At 36.9% G+C, this 12,797-nt stretch overlaps 1 protein-coding gene across 2 annotated transcripts in view; it reads right to left on the bottom strand.

Annotated features, from left to right (window-relative positions):
* Positions 1 to 12,797, bottom strand: part of SEC23A (SEC23 homolog A, COPII coat complex component) — a 66,784-nt gene that overhangs the window by 15,668 nt on the left and 38,319 nt on the right. For both annotated transcript variants that reach the window (XM_044231615.1, XM_044231614.1), the window contains exons 15-17: positions 6,448 to 6,525; positions 3,857 to 4,018; positions 1,526 to 1,612 (exon numbers count right to left, since the gene is read on the bottom strand). In XM_044231615.1, coding sequence (XP_044087550.1) covers positions 1,526 to 1,612; positions 3,857 to 4,018; positions 6,448 to 6,525 — 327 coding nt within the window. The remainder of the gene's footprint in view (positions 1 to 1,525; positions 1,613 to 3,856; positions 4,019 to 6,447; positions 6,526 to 12,797) is intronic.

Raw genomic sequence — 12,797 nt, 5'->3', positions numbered from 1 at the left:
CAGGTTGTGGTCCCAGGGTCCTGGGATCGAGCCCCACATCGGGCTCTCTGCTCAGCAGCAAGCCTGCTTCCCCCTCTCACTCTGCCTGCCTCTCTGCTTACTTGTGATCTCTCTCTGACGAATAAATAAATAAAATCTTAAAAAAAAAAATTAAAAAGGGCAGCAAAATACCTCCCTCTGTCATATAATAGGCATTATCCTTAAAAATTAAAGTACAGGGGCACCTGGTTGGCTCAGTGGGTTAAAGCCTCTGCGTTCATCTCAGGTCATGATCTCAGGGTCCTGGGATTAAGCCCCACATCAGGCTCTCTGCTCAGCAGGGAGCCTGCTTCTCCCTCCTCTCTGCTTCTCTGCCTACTTGTGATCTCTGTCTCTGTCAAATAAATAAATAAAATCTTAAAATATATATATAATATATTTATATATATAAAATATATATAAATATAAAATATAAATCTTTAAATATATATATATATTAGTACTGGTACCAATTAAAAATAATAATCAATAAATCTTTTAAAAGGCCTAGATCATATTACTTAAAAGGATATTTTGAGTACACCTCCACAATTACAGTACAAATCTAAAATCATTTATAATTAAAATAAGAGGAAAAATAAATCTGTACAAGTTACTGGAATTCTAGACTGTAAGTTTGGGTGTGGGTCTGTGAAAAAAGAATCTTTGTATCTTTCAAGGCATCCAGAATACAATGCTTTCTTATACAGAGAAAACATTTTAATTACTGGCTGAACAAATAATGCAGGAATGAACAGAGTTCTGCTAAATACTTGGACTAAAGCTAACGACTACTCAGATATTCTGCTCTTTTCAGTCATGTACCATTTCAATTAAGTAAAGGTATAAATTTTACTTCTAATTCACTTACGATTTATTTTTTTTAAAAGATTGTATTTGACAGGGATCACAAGCAGGCAGAGAGAAAGAGAGAGGAGGAAGCAAGCTCCCCGCTGAGCAGAGAGCCTGATGCAGGGCTCAATCCCAGGACCCTGGGATCATGGCCTGAGGCTCTAACCCACTGAGCTACCCAGGTGCCCCTCACTTATGCTTTAAATGAGTTTTCAGATCATGTGGAATAAATGTTTTAAATACTTTCAGTGCATTAAATGGAATATTTTTAAATGATTACATCAAATAATGAAAGGGAGACCCTCCCTATTGACAAAGGCTTTTCCCTTCTCAATGTCTCAGGTAAAACCCAGAAGTATAACATGCCGATGTATACATCAATGCTTTTAATTTCACAGCACTATGCTTTATGTAAAATCCATTTATCAAATCGTACATGGACAAATGGACAAAACAAGCACAGGTATGTCAACTGCAAATGAAGTCTAAAAACCTGTGGCAGGAAGAACCATATTTTATACCTATTATATAAAAATGGAAATAAAAGTTTATTAGAGAAGAAACAGTAGTCATACAGTAAAGAAGAGAAAGCTTCCATGAATAAAAAGACTCTATTGCACCTATGTGCATAGCTTTCAATGTCATGGAATCTTACCTCACCATGATAAATCAAAATCTGGAAGAACGTGTCCATGAGAAGAATGCGATCTGCAAGAATGCTGCTGCTATCAAGAAGAACCGGCTAACAGAAGAAAACAGAGAACAGGAAGATGGAAAAATAAATAAATTAAAGTTACAAATGAGATCTTTTGAGAATATCTTTAACATTTTAAATTTATATCTTATAACTCAAAAACATCTTGCTATCATGAATTCTTCTTTTAAGTTAAATTTTCAAATTTTTTATTAACATATAATGTATCATTAGCCCCAGGGGTACAGGTCTTGTGAATCGCCAGGTTTACGCACTTCAAAGCACTCACCATAGGCTATCATGAATTCTTGCAGTACATTTTAATTTTCTAAAAAGTCACAAAAATAGAGACAACAATTAAAGAACAGAGTAGAGCCAAGAGGAAATCAGGAAATTTCCACTCCTAAGCCTGATGATGGCCCCACTGAGTAAGAGGGGAGAGGCTTGGGAAAGAGCAAATTTAGAGATGGAAAAACAGTTCAGAGTAGGAAATGTAAAGGAGTGGCCAGAACTAATGACATAAATTTTGACATCACATGCATGAAGATGGTAATGAAAGCTATGTGATCATATCACGTCACAGTATATATCTACACCACAGAGAGGGAATACAGAGCAAATGCCAGAGATTGGGCCCCGGAGCACGCCAACACTTCAAAAGATCGGAAAAGGAGAAGTAAGCAAAAGGAAACTGAGAAGGAACAGGCAATGATTAGGAGCAAAACCAGTAGGTATTTCATGCGTCAGAGAGGCTTTAAACAAAAGGTTTTCGTGGAGAGTCCTCGCTAGGTAAATAAATGCTGTCGAGACTTCTGGCAAGACGTAGGACACTGGTGACCTGGTAAGAGTTGTTTCAGTGTAATGTTAAGGACAAGAGTCTGAAGAATGTAGGTTGAAGAGAGAATGTGATGTGAGATCATCATATAGACAACAGGTAACTTTCCGAGTTTAGCTGCAACTGAGACTAGAGAAAATGTGGTCAAGAGTGGTTCTGTCTGTTGGGTTTGGGGTTTTTTTTTAATTTCTTTTTTTAAAAATTAACATATAATGTACTATTAGCCCCAAGGGTACAGGTCTGTGAATTGTCAGGCTTACACATGTCATAGCACTCACCACAGCATATACCCTCCCCAGTGTCCATAACCCTACTCACCCTATCTGTTGGTTTTTAACGTGAATGTGACTCAGGTTTCTTGCTAATGAGAATGATCCAGAGGAAGAGCAAGGGATGATGGAAGAAAGAGAATAACTCCAAAAGCAAACCCTTAAGTAAATGAAGCTAATGGAATTCATGGATTAAATGGGAAGGCTGGAATTTAACAGAAGCAGACAGTAGAGACTGTGCAATTCCAAATCTCCTCTAAACACTAATGTACATTTTTCAAGTATCTATAATTTCCATGTATTACTCTGAAATAAGAAAAAAAAAATTTCTAAAACTTTCTTTCCTGATTCAAAGAACTATAAAACCTAATACATAACTAGACCATCACACTAACAATACATATTTTCCAGGAAAGAAGACGCTATGACAAACTACTAAAAACAATTATAGTAACAAAATGCTTTATACAATATTTTCTAACAAAACAATAATAAAGGAATCATGAGAGATCATTAATCAGGAGATACTATAAATATTCTCTTTATGCTGACCATTCTTAAATATTTTTAAATACAGTCACTGCATACTTAAAAGTGGTAAAACAGACAATTTTAACTTAAAATAGAAAAACTGTTTATTTAACAATTGGTTAAAGTAAGTGGAACAGTTTGCTAAGAAATCTAAAACTATGACTTTATTATTACCTTTCTAAATATACATCTTTATAATCAACTGTATCTATGTTCAAAAAAAGCTACAGGAGAATGAAATGATATGTAAGCAAGAGATTTTCTTTGGATAGAATGTCCCAATTATTAGACACCATACTCTGGAATAAGCTACAGGTCCTAGAATCATCATTACCATTATATCATTAAAGACATAAGAATAATCATAAAACCATAAAAATCATAAAAATGATTCGTTTCATAATCATCAATGAAATTATACAAATTTATCTTAAAAATCTCTCCCACCCCACTTTTTATATTTTTAAAATAATTTCCTAGTGCAACGTACATATAGTAAGCACTCAAATATTTTTAAGTGAATATATGAATAACCTAACTTCTTAAACTAAATTCCTGTATTTAGTAACTATATTCCAAAAAAAACTTAGTTGTTTTCACTTTTTAATCACACACATCACATTAATGAAACCAATTTTTGTTTTCTGTCTCTCTTACCTCTGGGGGTCCACTAAAAGAATATGCATACAGAATAGGCTGAATCATAATTAGAGACTGGGTCAAATCTTGACGCATAAAATGGTGACGATAATATGAACTCTCATCAGGACTATTGTTAAAAACTTGTAAGAAAGGAGATCTTCTTAAATGAAACATAAACTACAAGAAAAAAACATGTGAGATAGTTTTACTGATTTTACTGCAATAGGAGTTTACTATTACAAAAGCATTTGATTAGAACTATTAAGACAAAACAAGTTACAATAAGGACATTCTAAATAGTATTCTTAAGAATCTTATTCATGATCTTTATAAGTTACTTGAAAATATAACAATAAAAAATTAAAGGAAAAGAGATGACTCAAAAGGACATGACTAGGAACAAAAAACTCCTTGCTCAGGTCTAAGTTATTCAGAGGCTGATAGTACATGGTGCTTTATCAGCATTGTCTTTATCCCCCATCTCTCTGGACACATCTCTGAACTTCTTTATTACTATTCCTTACCACCATCAAAAGACTCCAAGAGAATATAAAAATAGATTAACAGATTTTCTACTTTTTGAGAGCTCCCAAAAGTTGCACTGGGAAGGGCCTGCAATGATTTGGGGGAGGGGGAAAAAAAAAAGGACTTAAATACACCCACTTGTTTCTTAACATTTAAGTTCTTCCTCATTCCTAAGAAACATTCTTTAGACTTGTCTCATTACTTCTTTCTCCTTTCACCTTCCTTCCACCCACTCCTCATATGAAAGAGATCAAAATGGGGAAGAGTCTGGCCTGAATAAAGGACAGCAAAATTGTGCTTTGATACAATCAAAGGGTCTCAGATATAATCAATAGAATCAGCTCTCCAAAGAACTCTTACTTGTCTTTCAGTTACTTCTCTCCACTTTCCTCTGCCCTTAGGGCTCAAGTGCCAACATGATGCCACTGCTTGGGACTCATTCGACAGGTCTCTCCCAGTGCTACTTAGTGACACTTTCACTCCTTTTCTGTTCAGTGATCAGAATTCACTGAGAGGCTCTCTCAACCCTTACCACTTCAGCCATTTCTGTTTCAAAGCAATGTGTAATTGGTAAATCTGGGGTAGATATTTCAGAAATAAAAACCTTTTCTAAATTTAGTTTATGTTACCTTTTAGAAGAGCATTAGGCTTTGAAGACCCAAAGAAAAAAATTATTTCTGGGTCCTCTATGATTTCCAACAGAGGGGAAAAAATAAGAGGCCCAGATCTCTCAGGAGATCTATCAACTATCAAAAGCCTAAAAAGAGGGGCACCTGGGTGGCTCAGTGGGTTAAGCCACTGCCTTCGGCTCAGGTCATGATCTCAGGGTCCTGGGATCGAGTCCCGCATCGGGCTCTCTGCTCAGCAGGGAGCCTGCTTCCCTCCCTCTCTCTCTGCCTGCCTCTCAGTCTACTTGTGATTTCTCTCTGTCAAATAAATAAATAAAATCTTTAAAAAAAAAAAAAAAAGCCTAAAAAGAAGGCTTGAAGTTGGGAAAGAAGAGAAAGAAAAGAAACAGTTCGGCATTCAATCAAATACTGAGGCTAATGCCCACATTCTCTTTCCTATTAGCTTCTGCTACTAATATGAGAGGCCTGAGACAGGGTTTTGCCTGCCTTAAGACAAAGAGACTCTGCCCTTTCCTAGTTTTCCAAAACTGCAACCAGAGGTTTAGGGACATCTCCCTGTATAAACATGAAGTTTCTACACTACAGATCAATAAAAAATGAGAGTAGTTCTGAAAACAAAGTTGAAGCTTTGAGCAAGATATTCATGGGCTAAAATTTGAATTTCCACATCTCAATATAATCATCCTTCCAGGCTAAGCTAAAATGACACCTCTTCTATAAAGATGTATCACACCATTCACTTGGAAGGATTCCTTTAAGTTTCCTTTAAATTTTGTATATCTCTCATAGCATTTCTCCCTTTCTGTTCTGTGTTATACATATTTCAGATCTCACCCTTCAGACTGAAAGCATTTGGAAAGTAAGATCTGTGGCAGTCATCTTTATTCTCCTAAAGTTCTTTTCTTCAAGACCTCAGCTGAATAAATGTTCTCTGTTCCTTATCATATAAACAACCTAGACTTTCAAAAAATATCTATCAAAATAAGACAGGTAGAGTCTACAACAGAAGTGGAAAAAGTTCTGTAAGATAAATCAAATCCGCTTCATTTTTATTTACCTGGTATATCCCCATAAAATTGTTCTCAGGTAATGGTACCACGCTGTAAGACTAACTGGTCAAGTTACTACCTTTTGGTACTACTGTAATTAGATAGATCCCTTATATCAGACAGAAAGCTAATCTACCTCACACCTAATTCTATTCCAGAGTAGAATTCCAGTGTAAATTTCTTTCACCACAAATAAATGACTGTTTTGAAGGCCCTCACAAACGTATTATATGCTTTTCAATGACTACACAAGCACAATATTAATTTCTTAGCTATCCCAAAACTTAAAACACTACCAAAAGAATAACCCAATACAATAGGTCCTATATTCTTATACAACAGAGAAAGTGAAACCCAGTGCTATACTGTCAACACTAAGAACACAGACTTTTTATCTACTCACCTGTGGATAAAGGGAGAAAGTTTCTGAAAATCTGAAGGAACTTGGATCATCTTTGTGATACTCTCCAAATTTCTGACACTAAATAAAATAAAATAAAATGTGTTAGTAATATATTCCCTGGAATACAACTAACTCTCTTACCTATAAATATTCTATTTTTTAAAAGTTATTGCTCTTGGGGTACCTTGGTGGCTCAATTAGTTAAGCATCTGCCTTCGGCTAAGGTCATGATCCCAGGGTCCTGGGACTGAGCCCCTACTCAGGGCTTCCTGCTCAGCAAGGAGTCCGTTTCTCCCTCTTCCTCTCCCTCTGCCAGCACTCTCTCTCTCTCAAATAAATAAATTAAAAATATTTTTTTTTAAAAGAGCTATTACTCTTTAGAAGGCAGATATGGAATAAAATTGGAATTTACTTACCAAGAGAAGGATTACACCAAAAGAAATACATTTGAATTTAAGCAGCAAACAAAACATTGCTCCAATGCAGTAACAACTCATCTTCAATGTTTGGATTTTTTTTTTTTAACTAAGCATCTCTGATAGCAAATAAAGAGATCTTAGATAATGGCCAAAAGAGCTCAATATGTGCCCTCAAGACTCTGCCTATGAGGGGCACCTGGGTGGCTCAGTGGGTTAAGCCGCTGCCTTCCGCTCAGATCATGATCTCAGGGTCCTGGGATCGAGCCCCACATCGGACTCTCTGCTCAGCAGGAAGCCTGCTTCCTCCTCTCTCTCTGCCTGCCTCTCTGCCTACTTGTGATCTCTCTCTGTCAAATAAATAAATAAAATCTTAAAAAAAAAAAAGACTCTGCCTATGAAGGACAAGAGCCTACTGACAGGAAGCTACAACTATCAAAATACCATAGTAGTTATAACAAAAGCAAGTCAATGATATAAAATTGTACAATAGAAACAATGCCAAAAAAGAAAGAAGAGCTGAGGAAAAAAATCTGAGATGAAAAGGTAAGCTGGTAAACAAAGAAAAAACACAAAGGCTGAAATTAGAAGGAAATAAAGTAAAGGAAAGCACATACACTGGCAAGCAAGAAAGCCCTCCATGAGAATGTCACAAAAGGCAACTAAATAACTAAGACAATCCATGAGAAATTGCTCAGCACAATGCCTAACACTGAGCACTCAACAAACATTAGCTTCCTCTTCTTGTTCTTGTACAGTCTCTGATCTGAAAAAAAGTTTACAGTACTTATGTAATTGGTCTATATCCATGGCACTCACATATGATCAAGGGTACAAATAACAAGTAAAAACTAGCAAAGAGTTCGCTGCTATAGTTAGTGCAGCTGCTTTTGCTTCCTGGAATGTTCAACTATATGATTTGTGTAGTCATCTGTGCTGTATAGAGCACATAAAAAGGCATAATTGGTTTGATCACATTTTTCGCTTCTGAGGAAGTTCATTTCAGAACCACTGTTGTGCAAGAAAAGCTATAGTTGTAGAGCTAATCCTCCAAAAATAGATCTTGATATCTGGAAATAAGATTATTGTTTCTTTAATGCCCCTAGTAATATTTCACTGACGAACTTACAGATTAAGAGAGTGATCTCCACTGTACAATATGATAGCCACAGCTATATGCAGCAATTTAAATAAACTGAAATTAAAGTCCAGTTCCTCCCAATTGCACTAGCCATATATCAAGAGTTCAACAGTTCTATGTGCGTAGTAAACACTTCTGTAAGGGACAGTGCAGATTACACATTTTCTCCATTGCAGAAAGCTCTCCTGATTTGCTGATCTGAGTATCAGATACTCTTGAAATCTAAAATGTCAAATACAATGAAATACACTGAAAAGATACTGTGAGCAAAACCAGTAGTCACACATTATTCAGAACTACTGATAGCATTACAATATATACATTTTAAACTGTGCCTGGAATTCTGTTAAAGTGTTAGGAAAATCTGATGTTATGGTTAATAAGGGTAACAAAAACATTGTTGACTTTTATGCTTGGATAACTAGGAATGTCCAAAAGGCTGATTTTTAGAGTGGGATGCATTTGATACTTATGTCCATTTTTGCTTGTAATATGAATATTTATTTTCATATCACTAAATATAATCTATCATTTCATTTTTAAAGGCTGACTAGGATTCCACTATATTAAAATATACACCATAACAATCTTATCCAATCATTATTAGCATTTATATTTATCCTGTTTTATCTCGAGAAGAAATTCTTAGAGGTAGAATTTCTAGGTAAAAGGAAGTTTTGTTTTGTTTTTTTAAAGATTTATTTATTTATTTGCAGATCACAAGTAGGCAGAGAGGCAGGCAGAGAGAGAGAGAGAGGAAGGGAAGCAGGCTTCCTGCTGAGCAGAGAGCCCGACGTGGGTCTCAATCCCAGGACCCTGGGATCAGGACCTGAGCTGAAAGCAGAGGCTTTAACCCACTGAGCCACCCAGGAGCCCCTAAAAGGCAGTTTTTAAGCTTCTGTTGTATGTCATAAATTGCCTTCTATATATAAGATTAGACAGATGTTTACAATACAGCTCATACCTCAAACCTACAAGCTGTCCGTTTCCCTGAATACTAACCAACTTTTAAGCTTTACTGTGTTTTTCTAATTCTTACCAGTTTAACAGATAAAAATTATTATCTTCTATTTTCTAACACTGATTATAAATAAGATTGGTAATTTTTTCATATGTTGACTGGTCACTTGCATTCCTTCTTTGGCTAATTCCTTATTCATGAACTTTACTGATTTTTTGCCCAAATCTTACTGATATGTAAGAGCATATAAACATACATATACATATATGTATATGAAAATTTCCACATTCTGTTATACATATAAGAATATATCAAAGATGTAAGCAATACATACAAGTTGGCATTAAATTTTGATAATGGTATTTTTACCACACAGATTTTTTTTTCTCTTTTTACCACACAGATTTTATTTATTTGAGAGAAAGAGGGAGAGGGTACAAGCTGGGAAGAAGGACAGAGTTAGAGGGAGAAGCAGACTCCCTTGCTGGGCAGGGAGCCTGACACCAGACTATCCAGGACCCTAGGGATCATAACCTGAACCAAAGGCAGATACTTAATCGGCTGAGCCACCTAGGTGCCCCTACCACACAGATTTTTTATTCCATTTTAATGTAATAAAACCTTTTATTTTTTTTAAAGATTTTTTTATTTTTATGAATCTTGGAACACTACATCAAAAAGTAATGATGTAGGTGACTAACATAATAAAAAATAATAATAAAAAAAGATTTATTTGTTTATTTTAGAGAGAGAGAACAAGGGCAGAGGAAGAGGGAAAGAATCTGAAGCAGACTCCCTGTTGATTCTGGAGCCCGATACAGGGCTCAGTACCACAATTCTGAGATCCTGATCTGAGCCAAAATCAAGAGTCGGACTTTTAACCAACTGAGACACGCAGGTGCCCCTTAATAAAATCTTCTAATATTTTTATTTAATAGTTCCTGTAAAAAAATCCTTCTGTATCAGGGGCACCTGGGTGAGTCAGTCAGTTAAGCACTGGCTCAATGTCATGATCTCAGGGTTGTGTGATCCAGTCCTATATCAGGCCCCACACAGGGTGTGGAGGCTGCTTAAAATTCTCTCTCTCCCTCTGCTCCTCCCATGCTCCCTCTAAAAAAAAAAAAAAACTGCATCCAGAAGTTAAATGTGGGGGCACCTGGGTGGCTCAGTAGGTTAAAGCCTCTGCCTTCAGCTCAGGTCCTGATCCCAGGGTCCTGGGGGATCGAGACCTACGTCAGGCTCCCTGCTCAGCAGGGAGCCTGCTTCCTCCTCTCTCTCTCTGCCTGCCTCTCAGCCTACTTGTAGTCTATCACATAAAGTCTTTAAAAAAAAAAAAGTTAAATGTGTATTAACCTATTTTTTGATAAATATACCCAAACTTTACCACAGATAACAATATAAAATCTGCAAAACTTCTTAAAAACATACATTTCTAATCGTTGAGTTACTTTTTTTTTAAAGGTTTTATTTATTTATTTCTCAGAGAGAGAGAGAGAGCATGCACAAGCAGGGGGAGTAGCAGGAAGAGGGAGAAGCAGGCTCCCAGCTTAGCAAGGAGCCTGATGCAGGATTTGATCCCAGGACCCTGGGATCATGACCTGAGCTGAAGGCAGACATTTAAGAGACTTAACAGCCACCCAGGCGTCCCACTTTGAGTTACTTCTTAAAAAAATTTTTAAACACTTATCAAGTGCCCTAGCATTAATTACTGGAATCATGAGGAATTGTCCTTATTAACAACCTAACCAAAAGACTAACACAGATGGGAAAAAAAACAAACAAAAACAGATTTAAGAATAAAGGAGGTATATCAAAGATCCATGGCTTGAGTTATTTAGAAGTAATAAGAATATTGCTTTTTCGGGCAGAAAAAGCAATAATAATATTATTTTCTTGAGGAAAATAACAACACTTATAAGAAATCTAGTCCCGTCTTTAATTCAGTTAACTATTTACACACAAAGGCAGACATATAAAAGGGCCCTAATGATGAGTGCCTAACCTCTGTAAGAATTTGGTATGACAAATATGGTCATCTTTAAAAACAGCACAACAGGGGCGCCTGCATGGTTCAGTTGGTTGAGAGGCTGACTCTTGATTTGGCTCAGGTCATAATTTCAGGGTTGTGAGATCAAGCTCTGTGTCAGGCTCTGAGCTGGCTGTGGAACCTGCTTAAGAGTCTCTGTCTGCTCCCCCACCCCCACTCGCTCTCCCTAAACACACACACACACACACACAAAAGAGCACAACTAAAGTGCCTGACCCCACTGGTATAACAAGAAAAAACCTGGCAGGGGTAGGATTTGCTAGAAAAGTCCAGGGGTCTTAACAGCGATTTCCTGAGCCAAGTCTAATCAGATGAACTGTTTATCCACTGTAGCTAGCAGCACAGCTAAAGGGAAAATACAATTTGTGGTTAGTGGGTAAACCAAAGGTCAAAGATGGGGGGAAAAAATCAAATATCAGGTTTAAGTTGTAAAAAGGATGTCATTCAATAGAAAAGGTCAGGAGTCAAATAAGGCACACCATGAAAGGTAAGGAACAGATCCATGGAGGTGGGCACAAGAGGGATCCAAACAAGAGGCTCTGCATGGAGGTGACAGATCAAATGTTGATACCAGTATCTTAAATGATTATGCCCAAGGGGAGCAAGGACTTAGATTAAAAGGGTCAGAAGCAAATGTGCTACAGCATCAATCTGGCCATAATTTTCCCATTATCTACAAAACAGTTTTTAAAAAGATGTCTGGCTTTTTAAAAAGATTTATTTATTTTACAGAGAGATAGAGCATGAGCAGGAGTGACAGAAGGAAAGGGAAAAACAATCTCAAGCACCAAGCACGGAGCACAATGTCAAACTCGATCTCATGATCCTGAGATTACGATCTGAGCCAGCCATCCAGGTGCCCCAAAAAAGATGTTTATTTTTAACAAAAATTAGTCTGAGTCATCAAGAAAAAAGAAAACATTATATTCACTATGCCAAGCTGAGGAAAGAAGTTAGTGTAATTTCACAGATTTTTTTCATTCAGAAAAAACTTACAGAAGTATAGTACCTAAAAGGTATTATTAACCCCTTCTCTATTTATGTTGTTATCACTCTTAGAACTAAAATTTTAGCAACGTGGAATCAGTACAAAAAATGAATCTTAGAACAGCCTCTGTAACTAAGGTTCACTGGTCATCACTGGGAGCTTTACTTCAACTGTATGCTAATTTGATTCAATCAATTAAAAGAATGTAAAGATCATATTCTCACCACTTTTACCATAGATGAGGGCCCCTCAGTCACTAGGGGTTCCACAAGAAACTTTTTAAAAAATTTTTATTTATTGGGACGCCTGGGTGGCGCAGTTGGTTAAACGACTGCCTCTGGCTCAGGGCGTGATCCTGGAGTCCCGGGATCGAGTCCCACATCAGGCTCCCAGCTCCATGGGGAGTCTGCTTCTCCCTCTGACCTTCTCCTCGCTCATGCTCTCTCTCACTGTCTCTCTCTCTCAAATAAATAAAATAAAATCTTAAAAAAAAAAAAAATTTTTATTTATTTATTAGACAGAGAGAGAGGGAGAGAGAGAGTGTGAGAACAAGCAGTGGGAGCGGCAGGCAGAAGAAGAAGCAGGCTCCCCCTGAAGCAAGGAGCCCAACACGGGGCTTGATCCCAGAATCTCAGGATCACCACCTGAGCCGAAGGCTTAACCAACTGAGCCACCCAGGTGCCCCGAAACTTTTTTTTTAATTTGTTTTCTGAACTTTGCATACCATATGATGCCAGCCAAAGTGATAGACAGTTTCCAAGATATCCTGTTAGCAATTTCTTTAAACCACCTTTCAG

The sequence above is a fragment of the Neovison vison genome, chromosome 13 (assembly GCF_020171115.1).
Source record: "Neovison vison isolate M4711 chromosome 13, ASM_NN_V1, whole genome shotgun sequence".
Lineage (NCBI taxonomy): Eukaryota > Metazoa > Chordata > Mammalia > Carnivora > Mustelidae > Neogale > Neogale vison.
This window is presented reverse-complemented; position numbering and strand designations above follow the sequence as displayed.